Genomic DNA, 21,879 nt, shown 5'->3' with positions numbered 1-21,879 from the left:
TACAAATCAAATAACCCATGAAAATCCTTTATTTTTTTTCATTTTAAGGACAGTAAATGAGATTTTAAACTACAGTTTAACAAAGCAGTACTATGCAATGTTAGTTAAATGTCATCTTACTTTCTTTGAAATACCAGCTCCATACTAATTAGTATTGGATGCCAAAAATAAGTTGGGAAACAAAGTCAACAGGAATCATGACCATCATAGAAATACATTTCCACATTATCTGGTCCTCTACAGCTATCAACTGAGAATGAGATCACTACACTTTTACATAAATATATACTCACTCTTCCAGCTCCATCCATTGCAAGAATGCAAATTTTTTCATCCCCATTTTCTTTCAGAGGTTCAGGATCAACCCTGTATTCCACACGCCCCCCAGATACAAGAACCTTTTTCAAGTTTAGCTGTCTGGGTGAAAAAAGAATTCTAGATTAATTATGTTCTCTAAAATACACATGCTCAATTTTTTAAAATTTACTATTAAAATAATAACGTAAGGCAATGATTGTGAAAGGTGAAGTAAGACAGTTTAGCCTTTGGTATCCTTAGTCCCTCCTTTCTTCAGTTTCTCCTACTCCAATGATTGTCCTCTCTTTAAGATATTTTGCCTGTATTAAATTTTTCTCTCATTTCAAAATTACTATGTTGTAATAATCTGCAACAAAAGAAATTTCTTAGTGAAACTTGGATATAACTTATATTTATGTAATTTAATGTTATTAAGGCAAGTTTTATAAATCTTAACTAAAATCAAGCCTAACATCCCACAAATCACTTCACGCTCAGAAAAAACCTAGTGAGTTCTAAGAAACATGTATGTTCACATCCTCATGTTTCTGTAAAAGAAATAGGAACTAAATTCGATAACCTTCCAATTGTTATACAATGAAGGTAAGTTGTAACCAATTGATAGCTGACATTTTCTGCTCATGAGATAACTTCACAGACAGTATACTATTGCTAATGTAAGTGAGATGGTAATTTCATAAATATGTATTTATGAAATTACCATCTCACTTACATTAGCAAAAGCACATTTTGCTGCATTCAATTGCAATTTCAATGCCTGATTGCTTTTAAAGTTAGATGACTACTCTAGAACTCCTGCACGATACTGCATCCACTACTTGAGCTACACTTTTCCAGGGTCAAAGATCTACCACATTTCCCTGAAAATAAGACCTAGCCAGACAATCAGTTCTAATGCGTCCTTTGGAGCAAAAATTAAAATAAGACTTGGTCTTATTTTACTATAAGACCAGGACTTATATAAGAACCAGTCTAATATAATAAATATAATATTACATTATATAATATTATATAATATACTATATAATATGATACCGGCTCTTATATTAATTTTTGCTCCAAAAGATGCATTAGAGCTGATTGTCCAGCTACATCTTATTTTCGGGAAAACGGGGTATTTCTCTGCTTGTATTCATTACGATAATTATATAATACAAAGAAATATTATATAAACCAATAAAGTATATTTGTCTGAAAAGAATGTTTCTACAAAATTTGAATACTTTGGAACAACATGATAAATATAAGCAGCAAAAAATTGCTGTCAAATCAGATATGGATTAATCAAGTATAGAAGATTGAAAATGTATGCAATACAGAGGATTCTGCATTTAACTTACTTCACAATTGTTATTAAGCACTTACTCCTTAAATCATTCAAAATGAAATTATACATGACACAAATAAGATTTATGCACAACTGCCGTGGACTACCGTGTGCTGCCATGAGCAGCCAGTGGCCAGCGTGCGTGGCTGGCAGCCAGCGAGAGCTGCCATGAGCAGCTGAGGGACAACCGATTGCCTCAGCCGGTAGGGGGGGGAGGGGGATGCAAGGCTCATAATACAAGCATGGGCCAGGGAGTTGTGTCCTACAACTAGACGGAGAAACAACGGCTTCAACCGGAGGGCGGAGGGGGTGAGGGAAAGGCGGAAGAAGGGGGGAAAAGAAACAAGATTATGCACAAAAGAGAGAGAACTCCAACTGGTGAACCCATCCATACTTAAACCTTACTTTTATGATTCCCTGCTTTAACTGGCTTTTTTATTATCCAACCAACTGCTAATTCACTGCATGCTACTAAAACATGTTTTCAGATAACAATACACTACACAAAGATAAAAACATATACCAGTTAGGTATAAACACTTGGACTGAATAAACAGTTCATGGCACATGAGTAACGTTTTTTTAAATAAATGCACAATATAAAAAAACTACATACATATGAACCAACCATGATTGTGTCACAAAGAATTATGATTAATCTAGTTCTGTACAACAGAAACATAAAAAAGGGCAACTTATAGGTCACATTTAACCACACGTACGTGTTATCATAACTGAGACATGTTGTTTTATAACTACAAAGAACTTTTACGTGTATTCCCAGGATACTTGCCAGAAAACTAAGAACTAAGATTATAAAAGGCAAAAACTCCTGACTTCGACCCCCATTCCATTTTCTCTATTTGACACTTCACAGCAAAGCATAAAGCTGGTACTGATATTTGCTAGAAAAGTTGAACTCTTATCAAAATTACATTTGTTTCACAGAAATACACGTACTTAGAAGCCATCTTCTTGCACTGATAGTCTGCAAGTAAGTAAATATCTCCCCTTGTAGTAACACAGACTGTGGCCCCATCACTTGCAGCAACTAGAGACACGGCGATGTCCTTATGATGAAGGGCAGAGACTTGACGAGGAGCAGTTACACACTTTTCTCCATTAGGATCTAGTAAATAACCTAAAAATACAAAATAAATCACAAAATATCCATTTTAAGAATCCAATTTATTTCTTAGATTTTGTCAAAGATTTCTTACCCAGTTGTCCACCGTTTAGTCCCATAGTGTAAACAGCGTCTCTAGTCCACAGCACTGTATGAAACTTGCCTGCTGCTACTCCAATGATAGTTCTTCCTTTCAGATATTTTGCCTGCATCTATTCAAAAAGACAAGTAAGACTGCAGTTTACTGTATATCTATGAACCAGTATATTTTTATAAAGATCCAGTAGCAAACACATGGCATACTTGCTACCAGTGCCCCTTCAAGGCTAACGGCAGTCGTCACTAATAGATCTCAGCAACAGTACTAAAACCCCAACTCTTCTCAGAACACAAGACATTTGATGCAGCCACTTTAAGTCAGCAGGTTTAACATATAAAAAATTGACACAGTACAAAAACCAAATCGCTGAACTTTTGTTAACAAGCAATATGTAAAACAGGCATTCTCATTCTTATTATAAAATGTTACTTTTAAAGCTGACATATCCAGGTTCTCTCAACAGTGGCACTAATGGCACTTTGTTGTAGAGGATTGTCTTATGTATTTTGGAGGTTTAGCAACGTCCCTGGACTCTACACACTAGATGTCAGTAGCAACTGCTCCCAGTTGTGACATCTGAAAATGTCTCTAGACATGGCCAAATGGCTCCTGGGGGGCAAAACTGCCTCCAGTTGAGAATATAGATATGTCTATCAACCCTGAGCTCTGAGTTAGCCACACAGTGAGAATAAAAATGAGAGGAAAATCTACCATCCCTAAGGAAGTCTATAAAATGATTAAATTATGCACAAATTCCACAGGTGGAAAAAATGGATCTTCTAAAAGGTACCACAGATAGGAAACCATCTCTAATTATTTTGTTAATTCCTATTGATTCATTAGTCATCCCGAATGGAAAACCATTGGATTTAAAAGCTTATTAATAAAAATAATGTATCTACTAATTTTAAATCCAGAGAATTAAACCAGTGAAAACATCTAGTTCCTGAAATACAAAATTTTATGAGTTGAAACACATTTGTTATACTAGGTGATGATTCTAGTAACACATTACTTTAGAGCACCATTCCCAGTTTTGGTTACTAGGTCTCTGAAGCTGAGCAAAAGCTAGCTTCTGATTATACAAATGGGAGGGGGTAAGTAGAACAAAGAATGGTGGCTTTTGGATCTATATCCCTTCATGCCAACTTGCCAGGTGTGACTTTTGTGCAGAGGCAGATTTTTAATGAAGCCAATAAGCTAAGGCTGCTGGGTGACTCACTTGCATAGCCAATTTTGATTTATATACTTCATGTTTTTTCTTAAGGAGGGACTCATATCCCCAAAATCTGGATCCCTCTCTGCTTATGAATACTTAAAACGTTATTTTAAGGTGGTTTAGTGCCTAATTTCCCAAGTGCTTTCTTTCTTACTTCAAACAAAACCTGATTTGTACTATGCTTAATTTCTCCTGTAAAAAATAAAGTATACACCACTGAATATAAGTAAAATAAGTTCCTCTGTCAATACCTTCTATCTTTTTGTCTATACAGGTTTTACAGCAAATAGTCACCTTATTGTTTAAAAAAAGAGATGTTTACCTGTCTGGGCACATTACAATTGGGCAGTGGAGGGATGATTCCTAATTGATGAAAAATATTTAGACCGAACGTGTAAACACATCCATCTTCAGTTAACGCAACAGTATGGTCCTCAGCAGCTGCCACTTGGGAACAATTATGAGCACTCAGTCCCTCCACAAGCCTAGGGACCTACAAAGTAAACTTAACTTCAGTATAATATTAAGCACTTAGAAATACAAACAGCATCTGATGACACTATGTCCAAAAAACATGACTGATACATGGCGATATGTACTGTAGATAAACTCTACAATTCAGCAAGGGGCAGATGAGTTTAATAGGATGTGGACACTGGTTTATGAGTAAAATACAAAATCCCAATAAGACATTTCAATAAAATAATTTGATTCAACAAATTATTTTTGAGCCCTTATCATGTACCAAGTACAAATTTGTTTGGTATGAATAAAGGGAGCTCTTCTGCCAAAGTATTCACTGGTATATTGAAGAAATAAACAAAAATACAGGAAACAATGCATCTCATCAGTGAGTAACCAAATATACGACTTCTTTTGGAGTCATCTGTCCTAGGTTCAAATCTTAATTCTGCCATTTACTACCTATTTAATCTCAATCAAATCTCTTAACCTCTGAGTAGTTAATTTTCTTCAACTGAACACAAAATAATACTATTTTAGATAATAATTGGATTGGTGTTAGTAGATGAACTAGTAAGTATAAAACACAATTATCTCTGGAACAAAGTAAGCAATCAATAAATAACTGCTATTATTACTATTGTCATTGTGTATAAAATGAGGATAATAATGCCTATAACCCCACAGAGCTGTTGTAAGGCTTTATGAACAATTCCTCGATTACAATAAACCCTCAAAAAATGGAAGCTATTATTATAGCATGTTCTCCTTTTAAAGCACCATTTTATCGATGATAAATATACCAGTAGTCCCTTCATAATTTTTCTTTGATGCTTTAGAATTTTGCATATCTAAATCCTTATTTTGAATATGATATGCCAGGAAAATCAGTTTTTAAAAATCTATCAATTGGTTTATTATTTTCTCCTTCTAGTTGGATAAAAAATGGTTTTAGTTAACTGGAGCTTCCAGTTTATCAAAATTTTACTGAAGTTACCTAAACTGTATAATGACATTTCAATTACCAAGCATGTCTGTTCATCTCCATGGCCTAACCGTCCTCCAGGACCATGACCACAGGTGTAAACCTGCCCTTTTTGAGACAGAAACACTGAGTGAAATTTACAAAGCACCACCTATGAGGAAAAAAAAGAATATTAGTAATATTCCTGAATAAAATATCCTTTATTTTATAAAAAAAAGAAAGAGTAGAATAGTGTTAATTGTTTGAGTCGAATGATGGGATCATGGGAATTCATAATACAATTCTCTCTTCGAACACATTTAAAGTTTCTGTAATAAAAATTAAAAATATACATGCTTTATTTTAAAACAACTAAAAACAGACATATAGGGAAAAGAACAAAGGAAGAATTAAGCATGTGTTACCCACAGGAGGCTAAACATAGGAAAATTAAAACCTTAAGTCTTCAAAAGTAGTGGCCAGTTGTTTTCAAATTTCATAACTGAGCAGAATGTAATATAAAGCATAAAAAGCAGCACATAGTGATATGTTATTAAAGAAAATAGTGGAAATGCCTTAAGAATATTTTTCAAAAACAAGAACATCACCTATACATGGGGAGTGTCGGGTACACACTATGTCTTTTTTATAGCTCTAATTTGTTCTAATATATCTTTAATATCATATATGGCTTTAAATAATTTCATATTTATTTTCAAGTTTTTCTCTCTTCCCCACTTCCTTCCTTATCTGCCTCCTTAATACCACCCCCCCTTGCCCTCTGACAAACACACTTACATATTTCCATACTCTTACCATAAGACAAGGATACTGAAATGATTGAACTGCATCAGCAAAAGGCAATAACTGGAAACCAACAGCAGTTTCAAATACGTATGTATTTAATCCAACCCAGGCCTCACTTGGCTATTTTTCAATGCATCTAATATGCAGTGTATTATTTTACCTTAATACCATTTAAAAATCTTTTTATCTTATTTTTAAACATTATTTGCGAAAACTAATAGACATAGACAACAGTTAAGTGGTTACCAGAGGGTAAGGGAGGAGGGGGGATGGTAGAAGAGGGTAAAGGGGGCCAAATATATGGTGATGGAAGGAGAACTGACTCTGGGTGGTGAGCACACAATGTGATATATAGATGATGTAATACAGAATTGTACACTTGAAATCTATGTACTTTTACTAGTCACCCCAATAAATTTAAAAAACAAAAACAATAATTTCCACTTCATTTCTTATGCCATCTATAAGCATTTCTAACTTAGGATATAAATAGCTGATTAAGAAATAAAGAAATCCTAGAATTGTTTTCCAGAAAAAGTCAAGTTCCTTTGGAAAATAAGAAAATTTTAAGCTGAACTGTAAGCTCTATTTATACATATTAAACCATTTGGTGAGTTCTATAAATACATGTGCCTATCTTAAGTAACACAAAAAGTTATCTCATTGAGCTATACCACAAGTACCTGAAAAGTCTAAAAATAAAACTCAAATTTGTAATACAAAGAATTTTTAAGAAAAATATCATGTTATGAAACCAGAAATAATACATTTTGTTCAATTTTATATTCACTATTAGAATCCCATTCTACAATTTCTGGCTTCTACTATATTAAACAACCAAAACCAGAATTTAAGATCTTCAACTTTAAAATCTCTAAATTTTTTAAGGAGTTAACTGTTCATGGCTTTTCATCTTATTTCTCAGGAATGTATTATGCTAATATTAACAATCTCTTTCCTATGGTAGTTAATTCATTTGGTAACACACTACAGAATCAGCCCTTTTTCAGTGACTAATAGGGCTATCTATATAATTGGTGCTCAGTAAATATTCACATACATTTGCTTTCTCTTTTCTGAATGATATTCACTGTTTTCCTTCCTCTCAAACGTGTTCATAGTGCTTGCTTCAACCCTCATTCTGTGATAGGTAAAATTTCTTACAACCTTAATCTCTTCACAAATACTCTCACTTCCTTGCCTTATCTGAAATGTAGCTTTCTCTTTGGGTATACTGTTTCACTCATAACCCTACAAAGTGGAATACACTCATTTTTTCCATAGCACATATATCTTAGGACAAGAAGATACATTCAGCCTCTGGTTTCCTAATGCTACCATATTCCTTCATTATTGTGTAAAATCCCTGCTCCTGAAAAAAATCTCAGTTCATGAAATCTGATTATGTCACATACTAACTCAGAAAAGGAAAACAGATATCTTTCTGAAGTGCCCAACTCTGATCAATCATTAATAGCTGCTGATGCATGGAATAACATTTTAAGAAAGATTCTGAAGACCTGTTCAAGCTCAGTTTAACACACTCACACACACACACACACACACACACACACACACACAGTGGTATGGGAAAAGATGAGTATGTCAACAATAGTAAAATCCATGGAAGTGGAAGATATCCAACATAATGATAGAAGACCAAAGATCAAACCTTTACAATTATATCAATTAAGTTTATAATTACTTACATTTGAGTCCTTAAATTCACCTACCTAAAACTAGTAACACTGAGTTTCAACAATGAATTCACTTGAGAAACAACATGAAGAACTTCTTTTTTTAAGAACTCTTAATTTTTGTAAATGGACACAAAAGCTAGAAAATCAAAAGAAGTTCTTCTACCTTTCAAAAATTAACTGATATCTGTATAGTGCCTTTTACTTTCTAACACTGCTTGACAAGTGTCACAGGTTTATAGTACTTCATAGTCTAAATATGATTATGGCTAACAAAATCTAGGAATTAGTAAAGTTCTGTTGACTGATTGCTTTATTAAAACATGTTATCATACCTTCAACAAAGTTAACATAATCCAAATGAAAAGATGAGCTATAAAATATAAAAGTTCTTTTAACCTCTAAAAGTATATAGATTGTACTTCAAAATACCTGCTTAATATAAACCCCACTCCTGGAGAACAGATCCACCAATTCTGGATGATGTTTGCTATTCTGGCTTCCATGACCCAGGGTGAAATTTGTATTATCTCCCCAAGTGTAGACATCTGTAGGATCTAAAATGAAAAACAGTTTTTACACTCTTTATAATTTAAAACAAATTATCAGTTTAGTTCATTTATAGATATACTCCACTAATCAGTTTACCTCAAATATGACTCTTTACAGGAACTAATTTAACTACCATATTTAGAAAGATGCTGCCAGCACTGCCTTTTAAATTATGAATCTATTAACATAATTCTAGGAATAAAAAAAAAATCAGAAAATCCAAATCAGCACAGGCCTGTCTCAATGTAAACAACATTTGTTCCTTGTTTCTTCAGCAGCTAAAGTTTAACTGCCAAATGGGTAAAATATCCCCTGCCATATCCACTTAGTTTACAGAAAATAACATATATTTATTTAAACATAAAATGTTATTAATACATATAAAGGTTCTAAACGAAGCAAATGTGATGTTACTTACTATTCCTACAGAAACATTAACCCTCAATAGTTTGCTCTTGACAAATGCAAAAGTCACCCTACTAATTAGGGTACCCATTACACTGGGATAGAATTTAATCACAGCTAGGTTTATGATATAAATCTTCCTTTTTATTTTGCAAGGCTCATATAATTCCATTACAACTGTAACCTGAAATATGGTGTCCAAGGTAGAAAAGAAAATGAAGAATAAGCCCTTATTTAGCTTGATCACAGTTAAATACAAATAACTGTGTATTTATTTAATTGTACACAAATAAATACAAGAGTGCCGCCATTTAAATCTCTTTTTCCCCCAATTTCCATTTCCAGAGTTCCAAGGGCAAACAAAGTGGAGGGATAGGCAGAACTAAAAGAATGTGTGGATAGAAGAATCACTTCCTTTTTCCCTCTACCTGAAATGCTGATGCTACCTTCTGGATACACATTAATTAGACTTTATAGTAGTTAAATTCTATCTGCCTTCCCTCTTTGGTTGTGATTTTACTCTTAGAGACATAATACATTAAAATTTAAAAATGCAAAATAAATCAAAGTGTTCTGAATAGAAAACCAAAATTATCAACCAATATATACCAAAGTAAAAATATTTTGTAGACATCTACACACAAATTTTCTCAGTTATTTTAATAAGAATAAAATTTCATTAAAATTTTCTAAGCTGTACCTTAATGGAATACATATGTGGAATATTCTTACCAGTACTTTTGAATACTACATGAGTTGGTCTATCCTTCATCACAAGATCCAAAGCTGACAAGCCTTCTTTATCTTGAATATACAGACTAACACCATGCTAAAACAAACAAACAAACAAAAAAAAGTGTGTGTGGATACATATATTTGTATGTATATATTTTAACAAGTTTAATATTTACCTACAATCAGTAATTTATTTTTCTTATTTATCAAAAAGCCAGATGATCAAGCTCATAAATACATTAAAAAATAAACAATAACAATTACCTCCTATGACCACACCCATTTTTTTACATACACAGAAGAGAACAATAAAGAGAAGTCAAATATCCAATCCTTGGTAGAATAAGGATGGTCCAGAAAACTTGAAGAAATAAAATAAGTTACATTTAAAATCAGAATGAAGTAGATGTGAAAGTTCTCCTTGGGAAGGTTCTAGCTCTGAGTCTGTGTCAGTGTGTATGCACACATATATACTTTTTTATATTTAAAGAGCAATGCTCCATGTCCAGGTAAAAAGTGCAAAGATTTCAAGGCAATGGCAAAATACTTATATTAGGATTTACTGTTTATAAATATAATGTGGTCGTGTATCTTTTTGGTTTGAATTCCATTGTATCTATTATTGACATTAATACAATTATATATTTTTAGTTCTGTGTGTGATCCTTTCATCTTTTAACTTCAATTTTTATAGCATTGCTTAATTGTGGCTTCTTATAAATCATACAGTTAGACTGTATCTTTAAAAAGTCTACAGAGTGAATGAGTGTGAGAGTGTGTGTGTGTGTGTGTGTGTGTGTGTGTGTGTGTGTGTGTTTTAAGGATGAACTTAAAGTAACCTGTAGTTTTATATCTGCACAATTCAAACATGAAAGAGAACATTTTCATTCCCACTTATTTAAGGCAGTCAGCACACCCTATTCCTATAACTACACTTTGTCTTTAAATTATAATGGGGAGACGGGCAACAGAGAGCTGTGTTCAATTCATATTACTGTTACTTCATTAGTTTTTTTAAATATAAAATGTACTCCTTTTCAAGAATAACTTTGAATATTTGCTGATAGTTTAGCAAGACACTCAACAATTACTCAGACTTATCTCTACTTTAACTAGTGCGAGTCATCACTGGCTGTCCACAAAGTTTGCCTGGGTAGTTATAGGCTGAGATGAACTATGAAGTTTTTTTTTTTTTTAACCCTGTGACATGTTGTCATACCCTGTGTTACTTAGGAAAAAGGAAATCTCTCACTTCATAACAATGGATTCTAATAAACTAAAACCAATTCTAACTTCATTGTGAGGAAAAAGGAAATCTCCTCTCACTTCATAACAATGGATTCTAATAAACTAAAACCAATTCTAACTTCATTGTGTTCCAGATGATTATAATACTTGATTTCACAAGGACTGTCAATGAATAGAAAATACTCAAGTTAGTGAGAAAACAAGTAAAACAAAAATCAGAAGTGATCTAAGATCTTAATAAATATAAAATTGTATGTTGCCTACTACTTTCAAAAAGTTAGATATAATAAAAAACCATGTGGGAAGACCTGAGGTTGGCCTTTTTCACAGGATAAAGGGTAGATTCCATGATGGTGTTCCAAGCTATGAATTTGACAAATAGGATCCCAGAAACCTCAATCCCTAGAGAGCATATTTTGTAAGTATCATCAATTTGTCCTAAACTTTATTTACACCAACTGGACCATAGTAAGACTAAATCTATTTGCATTAACTAAGTAGCCCCAACAGCATTTGGGACTAGGGGCACTTTTTTGCCTTTAGAGCTCCCTCGATAGGGTGGGCTCTGACACTTCAATATACACATCTTAAACTCTAAAGGTAGTAGGAGGACCAGTGTGTAGTCTATCCCATTTCTTTAAAGATAAACTCTTTACATAATCCCAAAACAGTAGATGAATTCATTATTTTATTATACCGTGTTTCCCTGAAAATAAGACCTAGCCGGACCATCAGCCTCTAATGCGTCTTTTGGAGCAAAAATAATATAAGACCCAGTCTTATTTTACTATAAGACCGTCATACAAGACCCGATCTTATATCAATTTTTGCTCCAAAAGATGCATTAGAGCTGATTGTCCGGCTAGGTCTTATTTTCAGGGAAACACAGTAGCATCTAAGCATATACCAGGTCTATAAGCCTGAGCATTTCATGCCAATGCTCTACAACAAGGAGCAAATGGACTTTAGACACATCTATTCCACTGATAACACTACTGTAGATGCCTGGCTACAAATATAGAAAACTGCTGTTTGTTTTGACTGTCTTCCCCAAAAGCAAAGCATAAGATAAAAACTGGCCTACAGGAAATTTCCTTGGGAAGAGATCCAAAAAAGCAGTGGTAAGAGACCAGGAGAGCAAATCAAGGAAGGAGGTAAAACCAATATAAGGATGTTATTGAGTAGACAGACCACTGTTAAGGAGACTAGTAGTGCACGATCCTGACAGGACAATCTGGGAACCTTATAAAAATGTACCACAGAATAACTGTCCAAACAGGGACAAAAGGGGGAAGGAAATATTTACCATCAGTTTTCATTATTCATTAGCCAAGAGTTGCTCTACTGGGGCTTTAGCGCTCCTGTACTCTTGACTGGTCATGCATTTGCCAAATGATGGGCATAAGACGCAGGCAGTACAAGCCAGAAACAAGGTGCGGTTATACCTACACAAAGGTACTGGAAGCCTTTTCACAATTGGTTACCACAGCTGTGGCCAGATAAGAGAAGTGAGGCCAAGATGACATGAAGTGGTTCAGCAGAAGGAGCTCAATCAATAATCTTTCCAAACTGGTTATGAGCAAAGTTCAATGAGGTTAATGTGGCTCTCTGGCTACTGCTGCTCACATACTACCAAAAAGGTCAGGATCAAAATATCTTGAGACTACATAATTTCCGGTGGGGGTAAAACAGGGATGTATTATTCTACCCTCCTTTCAAGCCTATTCTTTAAAGCTTTGATAGTACTTTTGGATAAACTGGCTAGAAGCCCTCCTACTAGAGAACACAGAAAAATAAATTCTTTTATATTTAAATGAAATGATTTTAACATCATAAACCAGGAATACTTTTAATAAACAACTTGTCCTGCTATCTAATTATTCTGGGGGTGGGGGTTAGTGGGAAGGGCACAGGACAAGGGAAATTCACATCAGTTATTCTGTTTATAGTTATTCTATTGTAGTTTGAGAAGACTTGTCTTATTTATAATTTGACAGTTAACTGTTGTTGTTCTGGTTCATGACCTGGTTCTCCATTCTACTATTCTGTGAGGTATCTGATATCCCTCTAAATAATATCTTTTGCTTAGGTTACCATAATTGGTTTTTGTTGCATGAAAAACAGAACTCTAATACACTAGCGTTTATTAAGCACTTTCCTATTTGCTTATTTAATTCTTTGGTTTTGGTCTCTCTCCTCCCACTAGAATAAAAACTCCAAAAAAACGGATTCTGTCTGTCTTGCTCACTGCAATATCCCCAGCACTTAGATTACTGCCTGGTACACTTCAGGCAACTCAAAAATTTTTTTTTGTTCCCAATACTTTACAAATAGTATATCATTTAATCCACACAACCTTATGATTCAGTTAGTTCTTTCATTTACAAATGGGGAAATATTAAAGCAAGTTTTTCCAGACTAGTAATGTAGGCAAACCACCAGTATTTAAAAAAAACAATGGTATAGCAACAACAGATACAGCAGGACCCTTCAAGCATAAACTTTTATGAACCATGTATCCTGTCATAGACTCAATGAGCCAAAGAAAAGTAGCATAATATAGGCTGTTTTTACTCTAGCTTTTGGCAAAGAAGTTTCTGCTAAGGTATTTTATCTTTGGCAATCTGAAACTGATAGTATGGATGTATATTTTTTGTACAATTTGTTTGGCACCTAATTTAAAATGTTTATAGCTATAAGGTTTCTATCAAATACAATTCATTTAAAAAAGTGCATTTCTGTATGGTCTCTTTCTGCCAATCCATAATACCTTAAGCTATAGTTGTCATCTGAAGTAGAACTGACATGAACACCCCATCAATGAAGGCTGGGACAAAGCAAAGAAGAACGCAGTATACTAAACAGATGGAAGATTTCTGTGGAAATATTTTATCCATGGAATGCATTGATGTTAGATGTCTACCTCTGATCAACAGGAATCTGATGACAATAAAAGACAGTCAAGCTAATGGCAGGTAGCCCAAGGCACAACTTTCTGACATCTCTTAGCCAAGGTGGTGAACATGACTGAGGGAAATGAAACCTCAAAAGGAAGAAATGTCCAAACTTCAGGCCAGATGCTATTTCAAACTGAAGCCCTAAATCCTAACACCTGAATGGCAACCCCTAGGATATTGTGTTTCCCCCAAAATAAGATCTAGCCAGACTATCAGCTCTAATGCGACTTTTGGCGGAAAAATTAATATAAGACCCGTTCTCATTTTACTATAACATAAGACTGGGTCTAATATAATATAATAACATAATATGATATGATATATGACATAATGTAATATCGGGTCTTATATAATAAAAGACTGGGCCTAATATAATATAATACCAGGTCTTATATTAATTTTTACTCCAAAAGATGCATTAAAGCTGATGCATCATTAATGCATCATAAAACTAGGTCTTATTTTCAGGGAAACACGGTAACAGAAAATCCAAGAACACTCTCAAGCTTGACAGCACTGGCAGTCATCTAATTTTCCAGCAGAAACTGGAAAAAAACCAAGGTTCTAGAAGTGGTAAAGGGTTAAGAGTAGAGCTGATAGAGGCTTCCACTCTTACTAACCTAGCCTTCCCTATAACAGAGATTATAATAAGGGAGTTAAACTGATACTCAAAACTTTTAGATATAAAAGGAATTAACAGTAATTAAACACAAGAAAGGCTTGTTCTTTACTGAAACTCACTGGGGCAAAAAAATTAGAAAGGTACTATTATTATTCTCTTTTTATCATCAATGAACCCAAGGTTCAAGATTTAGTAACTTGTCCAGGATGACTCAGGAAGTGGTAGAGCTACAGAGTTCAGCTCCAAAAGGATATTTTACTATTAATACTGTATTTCCCCCAAAAATAAGACCTAACTGGAAAATAAGCCCTAGCATGATTTTTCAGGTTGATCGTAATATAAGCCCTACCCCAAAAATAAGTCCCAGTTAAGACTGTCAGCCAAACGCCTTCAGCACATCCATTGCAACACAGGACGTATGGAATTATAAACTAATATTAATATATAATTAAATACAAATAAATATTAATATTAATACTTAAAATAAATAACATAAATTATAATTAAGTATTTGTAAATACCCACGCGGGCACCTCTGGATGAGAGTTAAACCCTTATGTAAACAGATGAACTCAAGACTTATTGCCGAATGACCAGAGTACAAACACAATGCACGCATAATGTGAGCACTTGGTAACAAACAAACGTGGTTGTGTTTAATATGATCTTCATATTTCAATACGTTGTGCGTTGTAACGGACGTACTTAATGCACTCGTGTGAAATCAAGAAATGTTTTCTGAATTTGGGTGACTGCTATTTTTCGTCGCTTTTGTATGGATCATCATTCTTAACTGTCATCATTTTTGTTGCCACTCCTGTCTCGTAAGTCTTCACTTAACACTTGATTTAATGGTAGATTTAAGGGAAATAATGTTTTGACCCCCAGACAAGACGAGTGCAAAAAGAAAGAACTATTCTGTCGAATACAAGAAAGGAATCGTGGAGGACTCCCAGGGCAAGAATCTTATGGCTTTCTGCAAAGAAAAGAGAATGGATCTCCGAATAATCCGAATATGGCGAGCAGAATATGATAACTTCAGTCAACAGGTGGACGAGGGGAATGCTAAGAAGTGCAAGTGTGTGAATCAGGTCGGCAGAGCTGAAAGACGTCCAGAGCTGCAAGACGTCATCTGTGAATGGATCGCTGACAGGAGAGCAAAGGCTTTGGTTGTAAGCAGGGCTGATATTCAAGCATTTGCTGTTGCTATGGCACCACAGTTAGAAATATCCCCAGAAGAATTCAAAGCATCACAACACTGGCTGGATGGCTTCCTTCAGCGATATGAACTGTCTCTAAAGAGATCGACAACACTGTTGAAAGCCCAGTGGCTCAGGCGGCTGGAGCTCCATGCTAACTCCAAAGGCTCCCGGTTCGATTCCAACACGGGCCAGTGGGCTCTCAACCACAAGGTTGCCAGTTCAATTCCTCGAGTCCCGCAAGGGATGGTGGGCAGCGCCCCCTGCAACTAAGATTGAACACGGCACCTTGAGCTGAGCTGCCGCTGAGCTCCCGGATGGCTCAGTAGGTTGGAGTGCGTCCTCTCAATCAGAAAGTTGCCGGTTCGACTCCTGCAAAGGATGGTGGGCTGCGCCCCCTGCAACTGGCAACGGCGACTAGACCTGGAGCTGAGCTGCACCCTCCACAGCTAAGACTGAAAGGACAACAACTTGAAGTTAAACGGCACCCTCCACAACTAAGATTGACAGGACAACAACTTGACTTGGAAAAAAGTCCTGGAAGTACACACTGTTCCCCTATAAAGTCCTGTTCCCTTTCCCCAATAAAAATCTTAAAAAAAAAAAAAAAAAAAAAAAGAAGAAGATCGACCACACTGTTCAAGCTGGAAGATACTGAAGTTATTAAACGTGCACTTGCATTCAAGTCTTTTGTTGATGGCATCGACTTTTCTAAATGCCAACTCTCCAACATGATTGCTATGGATGAAACTGCAGTGTTTATGGGCCAAGGATCTCAAACGACAATTGATCAGAGGGGTGCCTCGTCAATCTACTACATTCCCTCCACTAGTTAAGAAAGTGCATGTGTTACCTGTATTTTTGGCAATTTGTCTGGATGGAAAGAAAACCCCACCTCTAATCATCACTAAGGGCAAGAAAGATAAAGTTGAAGGTGTTTCAGGCATGTATGTTCTTGAAAATGAAAAAGCCTGGTGCAACCAAGTTATAAGGAAGTGGGTTGATTTAATGCTGCCACTTGTTTTGCAAGGTGGCCAAAGAGGTCTGCTGGTCTGGGATTCAGCCAAAACTCACTGCGTTAAAGACATGAAGAACTTTCTTACAGAGAGAAGAATAGATCAAATAATGATTCTCACAGGAATGACTGCCTATCTTCAGACTCTTTATATTGTAATAAACAAGCCATTCAAGGACCATTTGAGCATGGAAATCGATGACTACGTTGAAAATAGAATAGACAGAAATCAGCATGGAAACTTTGTGAAGCCTAGCCTGCAAGAGGTCGTGACTTGGGTGAAGAATTCCTGGGATAAAATCACTGACAGCTGTGTTGCCAATGCACTACGAGCAGGCTGCATGGACAAGAAGCGCTCATTTAAGGAGAGCTCCATTGCTGGACATGAGGGATTGGGGCCAATGGTTCTACAGGAAATGGAGTCGCAAGAAATTCAAGGTGGAATTCGGGGTTTGGAAAGTTATGACGATGTTCCAAAAGAAGATGACATGACTGTATCTGAATAAATGTAGATTTTTATACATGAATAAATGAATAAATGTACATTGTCATACATGAATAAATGCCGATTGTTATACATGGAAAAAATAAGACATCCCCTGAAAATTAGCCCTAATGTGTCTTTTGGAGCAAAAATTACACATATAAGATCTAGTCTTATTCTCAGTGAAATATGGTATATACTGAAAATTATTTTGATAAGCAAATGTTACTACATAAAGACCACTATGTAAAGACTTTCTTAAAAGTCAAAAATAAATGAAGACACCAAAGATGAGCTCCCTAATGTGACCACACATTCCTTAGGGACAGGAACTGCTTTGTTTTTCTTTGGATCCTCCACAAACAGGACAAAATACCAATACAAAAAAACCCAAAAATCTTTCAATTTAAAACTCATGACTTCTGATAGTGAATATTTAATTTGCATTCAATAGTAAAATGACATTGGGTATATCTCAAAACACTTCATTATTTAGCTACAAGAAATCTGGATTTCATATACCTGATGGGTAATTACAAATAAATTAAGCTGATTCTAATTATTAATTTTTTGAAAGAGTATAAACACTTTATCCTAGCCCAACAAGAAATAACATACCATTCAAAAACTTGGTCTCTAAGTGATGTACACGTACTTCAATAACTAATGTCCTTTTAAAGTAGCTAAAATGGTTATTCAAAGTGAACCATATTTCTTAAAAATACTAAGGGATATACAGTACTGATTAAACGATAAAATGTCTGAGGTTTACTTCAAAATAATACGGGATGGAGAAAATCAATGGGACATACATAACACAAAATTGGCCAACAGTTCGTTGTATCTTGTACACTTTGGTATATGTTTAAAATTTTACATCATAAGAACTTTAAATAAAAGAAAATATATGGGATTTTAATTCTAAAGATGAATTACAGCAATAAAAGTAACAATTAATAAAACCTCAAAATTTTTTTGGAAAGTATGTTGCACACATGAAAAAGATTAAGAAAAATGTATGCCAGACCCAACAGTTTTAAATAAACAAATGACACTTACCTTCAATAGAGACCAAACACAATCAATATGTCCATAAAATATGCTTCTGTGCAAAGCTGTCCATCCTGACTCCGTGTCTTTCACCAATGGATCCACTCCTTTCTCAATAAGCCATTCTAACACTCCTTTCTTCCCACAGGAGGAAACGAGGTGGAGGGCATTTCTGCCAAAGGCATCCTTGATAGTTACAGCATTGTAACAATGACTGGAGAGAAAGGCCTTAATCTGGTTTTCACTCCCCTTGGTCACCACAGAAAGGATATCCAAAGCATGCTGCAGGGATCGACACTTGGATGTGCAGTCAGGGATGGAGGAATTCATCCTAATTTTTTTTTTATACTGCTTACTTCTTCAGAATAGTCATACAAGACTAATTTTAAAAAATGAAAAAGCCAAGATACAAAGGTGCTTTCAGAAAGATTTATAGAGAATAAATGGCCTGTTTAGGATTATAACTTAAATCCTCACAGCAAAAGTATAAAACTATAAATCTTTGTATAATTTATTTTGGCACTTCAATCAAAAAAATTATAAATAGCTCTATAAAGTTTATATCAAATACAAGTTCTTTATTTAAAAAAAACACACAACTGTGCACAGTTTATAAATTATTCCTGGAGTCAAGCACCAAGGGGGAGTGAGGAGGGGACCTCCCCCTCCACACTGTCTGATCCTCTTAAATATCCATAATTGCAAGGGTGACCTATAAGAGAAGGGGAAAGGAAGTTTAAGTAAAAATACAAAATTTATCTCACTATCCTCAAGTACTTTACTGTGCAACTACCTCAATATTTAAATACCCCTAATTCCTATTTTTTTTTAAAAAAAAGAGTCTATCAACTTTCACCTTCACATTTATAGTGTTCTATATCTACAGCAGTCATTCTGACCTTTTTTTCCAGTCTCATATTTAAGGTTAACCTCTGTGTCTGTACTCTGGAGTCCACCTCTTTCCTTCCAGAACTTTCATTCTTTCTTGCCTGTATATTTACACTCTACTGGCTATGTCCCTACAAGTTACACACACACTTAAATCCATCATCTTTATTGGAACCTCGTCACAAACCTTTACCCCTTAAATCTGTACCACCACTACCACCCACCCACAATAACCAACACTCTCATGATTTAATTTTTACTAAGTCCCAGGTACCATGCTAACTAACATTCTCTCTGCGCAGAAGGTCCTTCAATATAGGAAATGATAATTAAAGAACATGTATCAAAACAACTGGAGAGCTATACAGATAAAAATAACTTTAAATACTTGGCTTATACCTTAAACCAATATAAACTCTAGATGGCTCAAAGACAAACATAAAAAATGACATCACAAAAGCTCTAGATGAAAACACAGGAGACTCGTTTACATAATCTCAAAGCACAAAAGGACTGTGTAAGTATGATCTGAAATCTAAGTTATAAACAAAAGAGTCATAGTCTAAGTTATAAACCAAAAATTCAATCAGTTTAAAACCTACACCAAAAACTTTTAAAGACAAAAACAGCAAAAATCTTTCTTTATATAGTCTCTACAAATCATTATGAGACCAACAGCATAAAAGTCAAAGACTATTACATTTTTCAAAAACAAAACAAACCTTAAGTGCATTTTTAAAAAGAGGCTCACCTCGCACAAAAGAAATGCAAATTAAAACCATGAGATGCCATTTTGTAGCTATCAGAATGGTAAAGATTAAAAAAGTTGGTATTGCTATGTATTGCTATAGTTGTGAGGAAACAAGAACTCTACACAATTGCTGATGAAAGTATAAATTAGTATCACTTCTATGTAGAGTAATTTAATAATATTTATCAAAATGTAAAATACACTTTCCTTCTGTCCCAAACAATTTTACTCCTAGAAATTTATTCTGTAAAAATATATCCATGTATGAAATGGCCTAAGTACAAGAACATTCACTCCATCATTGTTTGAAATAATAAAACATGGTAAAAACTAAACAGTTAAAAGAATTATGTTATGCTCATGCAACAGAATATAATTTATCTATCAGAAAGAATGAATCAGCTATATAATTTGATATAAAATAATCTGCAAGATATTGTAAAATGTCTTTTCAAATGGAATGCATTTCTAATATTATTTGTGAGAAAAATGTATATGTATGTACATGTTTATGCTGAATATGCATGAAAGAGGTCTAGAAAAATACACCAAAAACGGTGAATAGTGGTTGCTCCAGGGAAGGGCACCAATGGTTGGAGACAGAAATGGACGGCAGACTTACTTTTTACTGTGAACCCCTTTTTAATGTTTTACCATGTGCATGTATACCTATTCAAAAATAAATGTGTAAAAAAATATAAATAAATGCTAATACAGAGGGTGCCAAAAAAATGTATACACATTTTAAGGAAAAAACTGTATTAAAATTGTAATACTCAATATATACCAATAAAAAAGATGAATACAAGTGATGTGTATACATATTTTTGGAACCCCCGGTATATTGATTAGAAAGGCCATTGGAAAGTATAGAAAACTCAACCATCATACATGAGCCACTACCTTCCTTTTTTCCAATATGCTACTCTATCTGCTTTGTTCCATTCAGACCTAGAGAAATGAATATCATTTGTCAACTATTTGATAAACTACTATGCTTCAGTTTCTTCACAACCTGTTAGAACACTAACCACCAGTGCTTTGGAAATTTTATATATCTAGAGTGGACTCCTTTACACTGAGCATTTCTCATCATTTCTTTATTTATCATCTCCTAATTATTTATCTTCTCCTTTCAGTATTTTTGTTCTCTGGATTTTAAATGAGTAGTCAATTAATTTGTAATGCCTAGATTTTCAAAGCTTTTTAGCAGAATTTCTATGTAAATTCTCTTCTCCAAGGTATCAAACTATTGTACTTATATTCCCCAAAATATTTTTTTAAATTTTAATTTATTTTGAGCATTGATTTGAACCACAAACAAAGAGTGTGGTAGTTAGATGACATAAAGAAAAATGTACCAAAGCCTCAAGTAGTTTAAACTGTTAAAACTGGAACATGATACATGGCAAAATTGAAATATAGTTAATTTCATTCTGTTGAGGCTCTAAAATTTTGCCATCGCTATATTTTCAGAGTCTTCACAATACCTGAAAGGAACTACTTCTTTGTGAATCACTCAAACCCTATATGAAAGAATTAAGATACAACAAGCAAGATCTCCCTAATTTGTTACTACATAATTTAAACATTGAAAGGGAAAATAAAAGGAATATTAAATATAAAAGTGATACCATAATAAAATACATATATAGAGAGAAGCACATAGAGAATACTACAAACATTAATATGGACGTGACTAAGAGCTATCATTCATGAGAGCCCTACATATTTGTATTCAAATATAGCAATGCTGGCTGCTACCAATTACGTAACTGTGAAAATTACGTAAACTCTCCAAGCCCTCACTCATTTCCTCATCAGAAAATGGAGACAATACCACTAACCTCACAGAGTTACTGTAATGATAAATAAAACTGCTTCGCATGGTACCTAGCACCAAATATGCATTCAAAAAACATTAGTTTTTTATTACTATTATTTCTTCAATAA

The 21,879-nt window shown here is 34.4% G+C and overlaps 1 protein-coding gene across 2 annotated transcripts in view; it reads right to left on the bottom strand.

Annotated features, from left to right (window-relative positions):
* The window catches only part of IBTK (inhibitor of Bruton tyrosine kinase), an 87,569-nt gene that overhangs the window by 59,986 nt on the left and 5,704 nt on the right, over positions 1-21,879 (bottom strand). For both annotated transcript variants that reach the window (XM_081044761.1, XM_081044762.1), the window contains exons 2-9: positions 18,297-18,999; positions 9,710-9,806; positions 8,453-8,577; positions 5,578-5,688; positions 4,413-4,583; positions 2,866-2,983; positions 2,606-2,786; positions 294-417 (exon numbers count right to left, since the gene is read on the bottom strand). In XM_081044761.1, coding sequence (XP_080900887.1) covers positions 294-417; positions 2,606-2,786; positions 2,866-2,983; positions 4,413-4,583; positions 5,578-5,688; positions 8,453-8,577; positions 9,710-9,806; positions 18,297-18,617 — 1,248 coding nt within the window. In that variant the 5' untranslated portion in view covers positions 18,618-18,999. The remainder of the gene's footprint in view (positions 1-293; positions 418-2,605; positions 2,787-2,865; positions 2,984-4,412; positions 4,584-5,577; positions 5,689-8,452; positions 8,578-9,709; positions 9,807-18,296; positions 19,000-21,879) is intronic.

This window comes from Rhinolophus hipposideros, assembly GCF_964194185.1.
Source record: "Rhinolophus hipposideros genome assembly, chromosome: 3".
Taxonomy (NCBI): domain Eukaryota; kingdom Metazoa; phylum Chordata; class Mammalia; order Chiroptera; family Rhinolophidae; genus Rhinolophus; species Rhinolophus hipposideros.
Note: the sequence above shows the minus strand (reverse complement) of the source record. Positions and strands in the feature narration are given on the sequence as shown.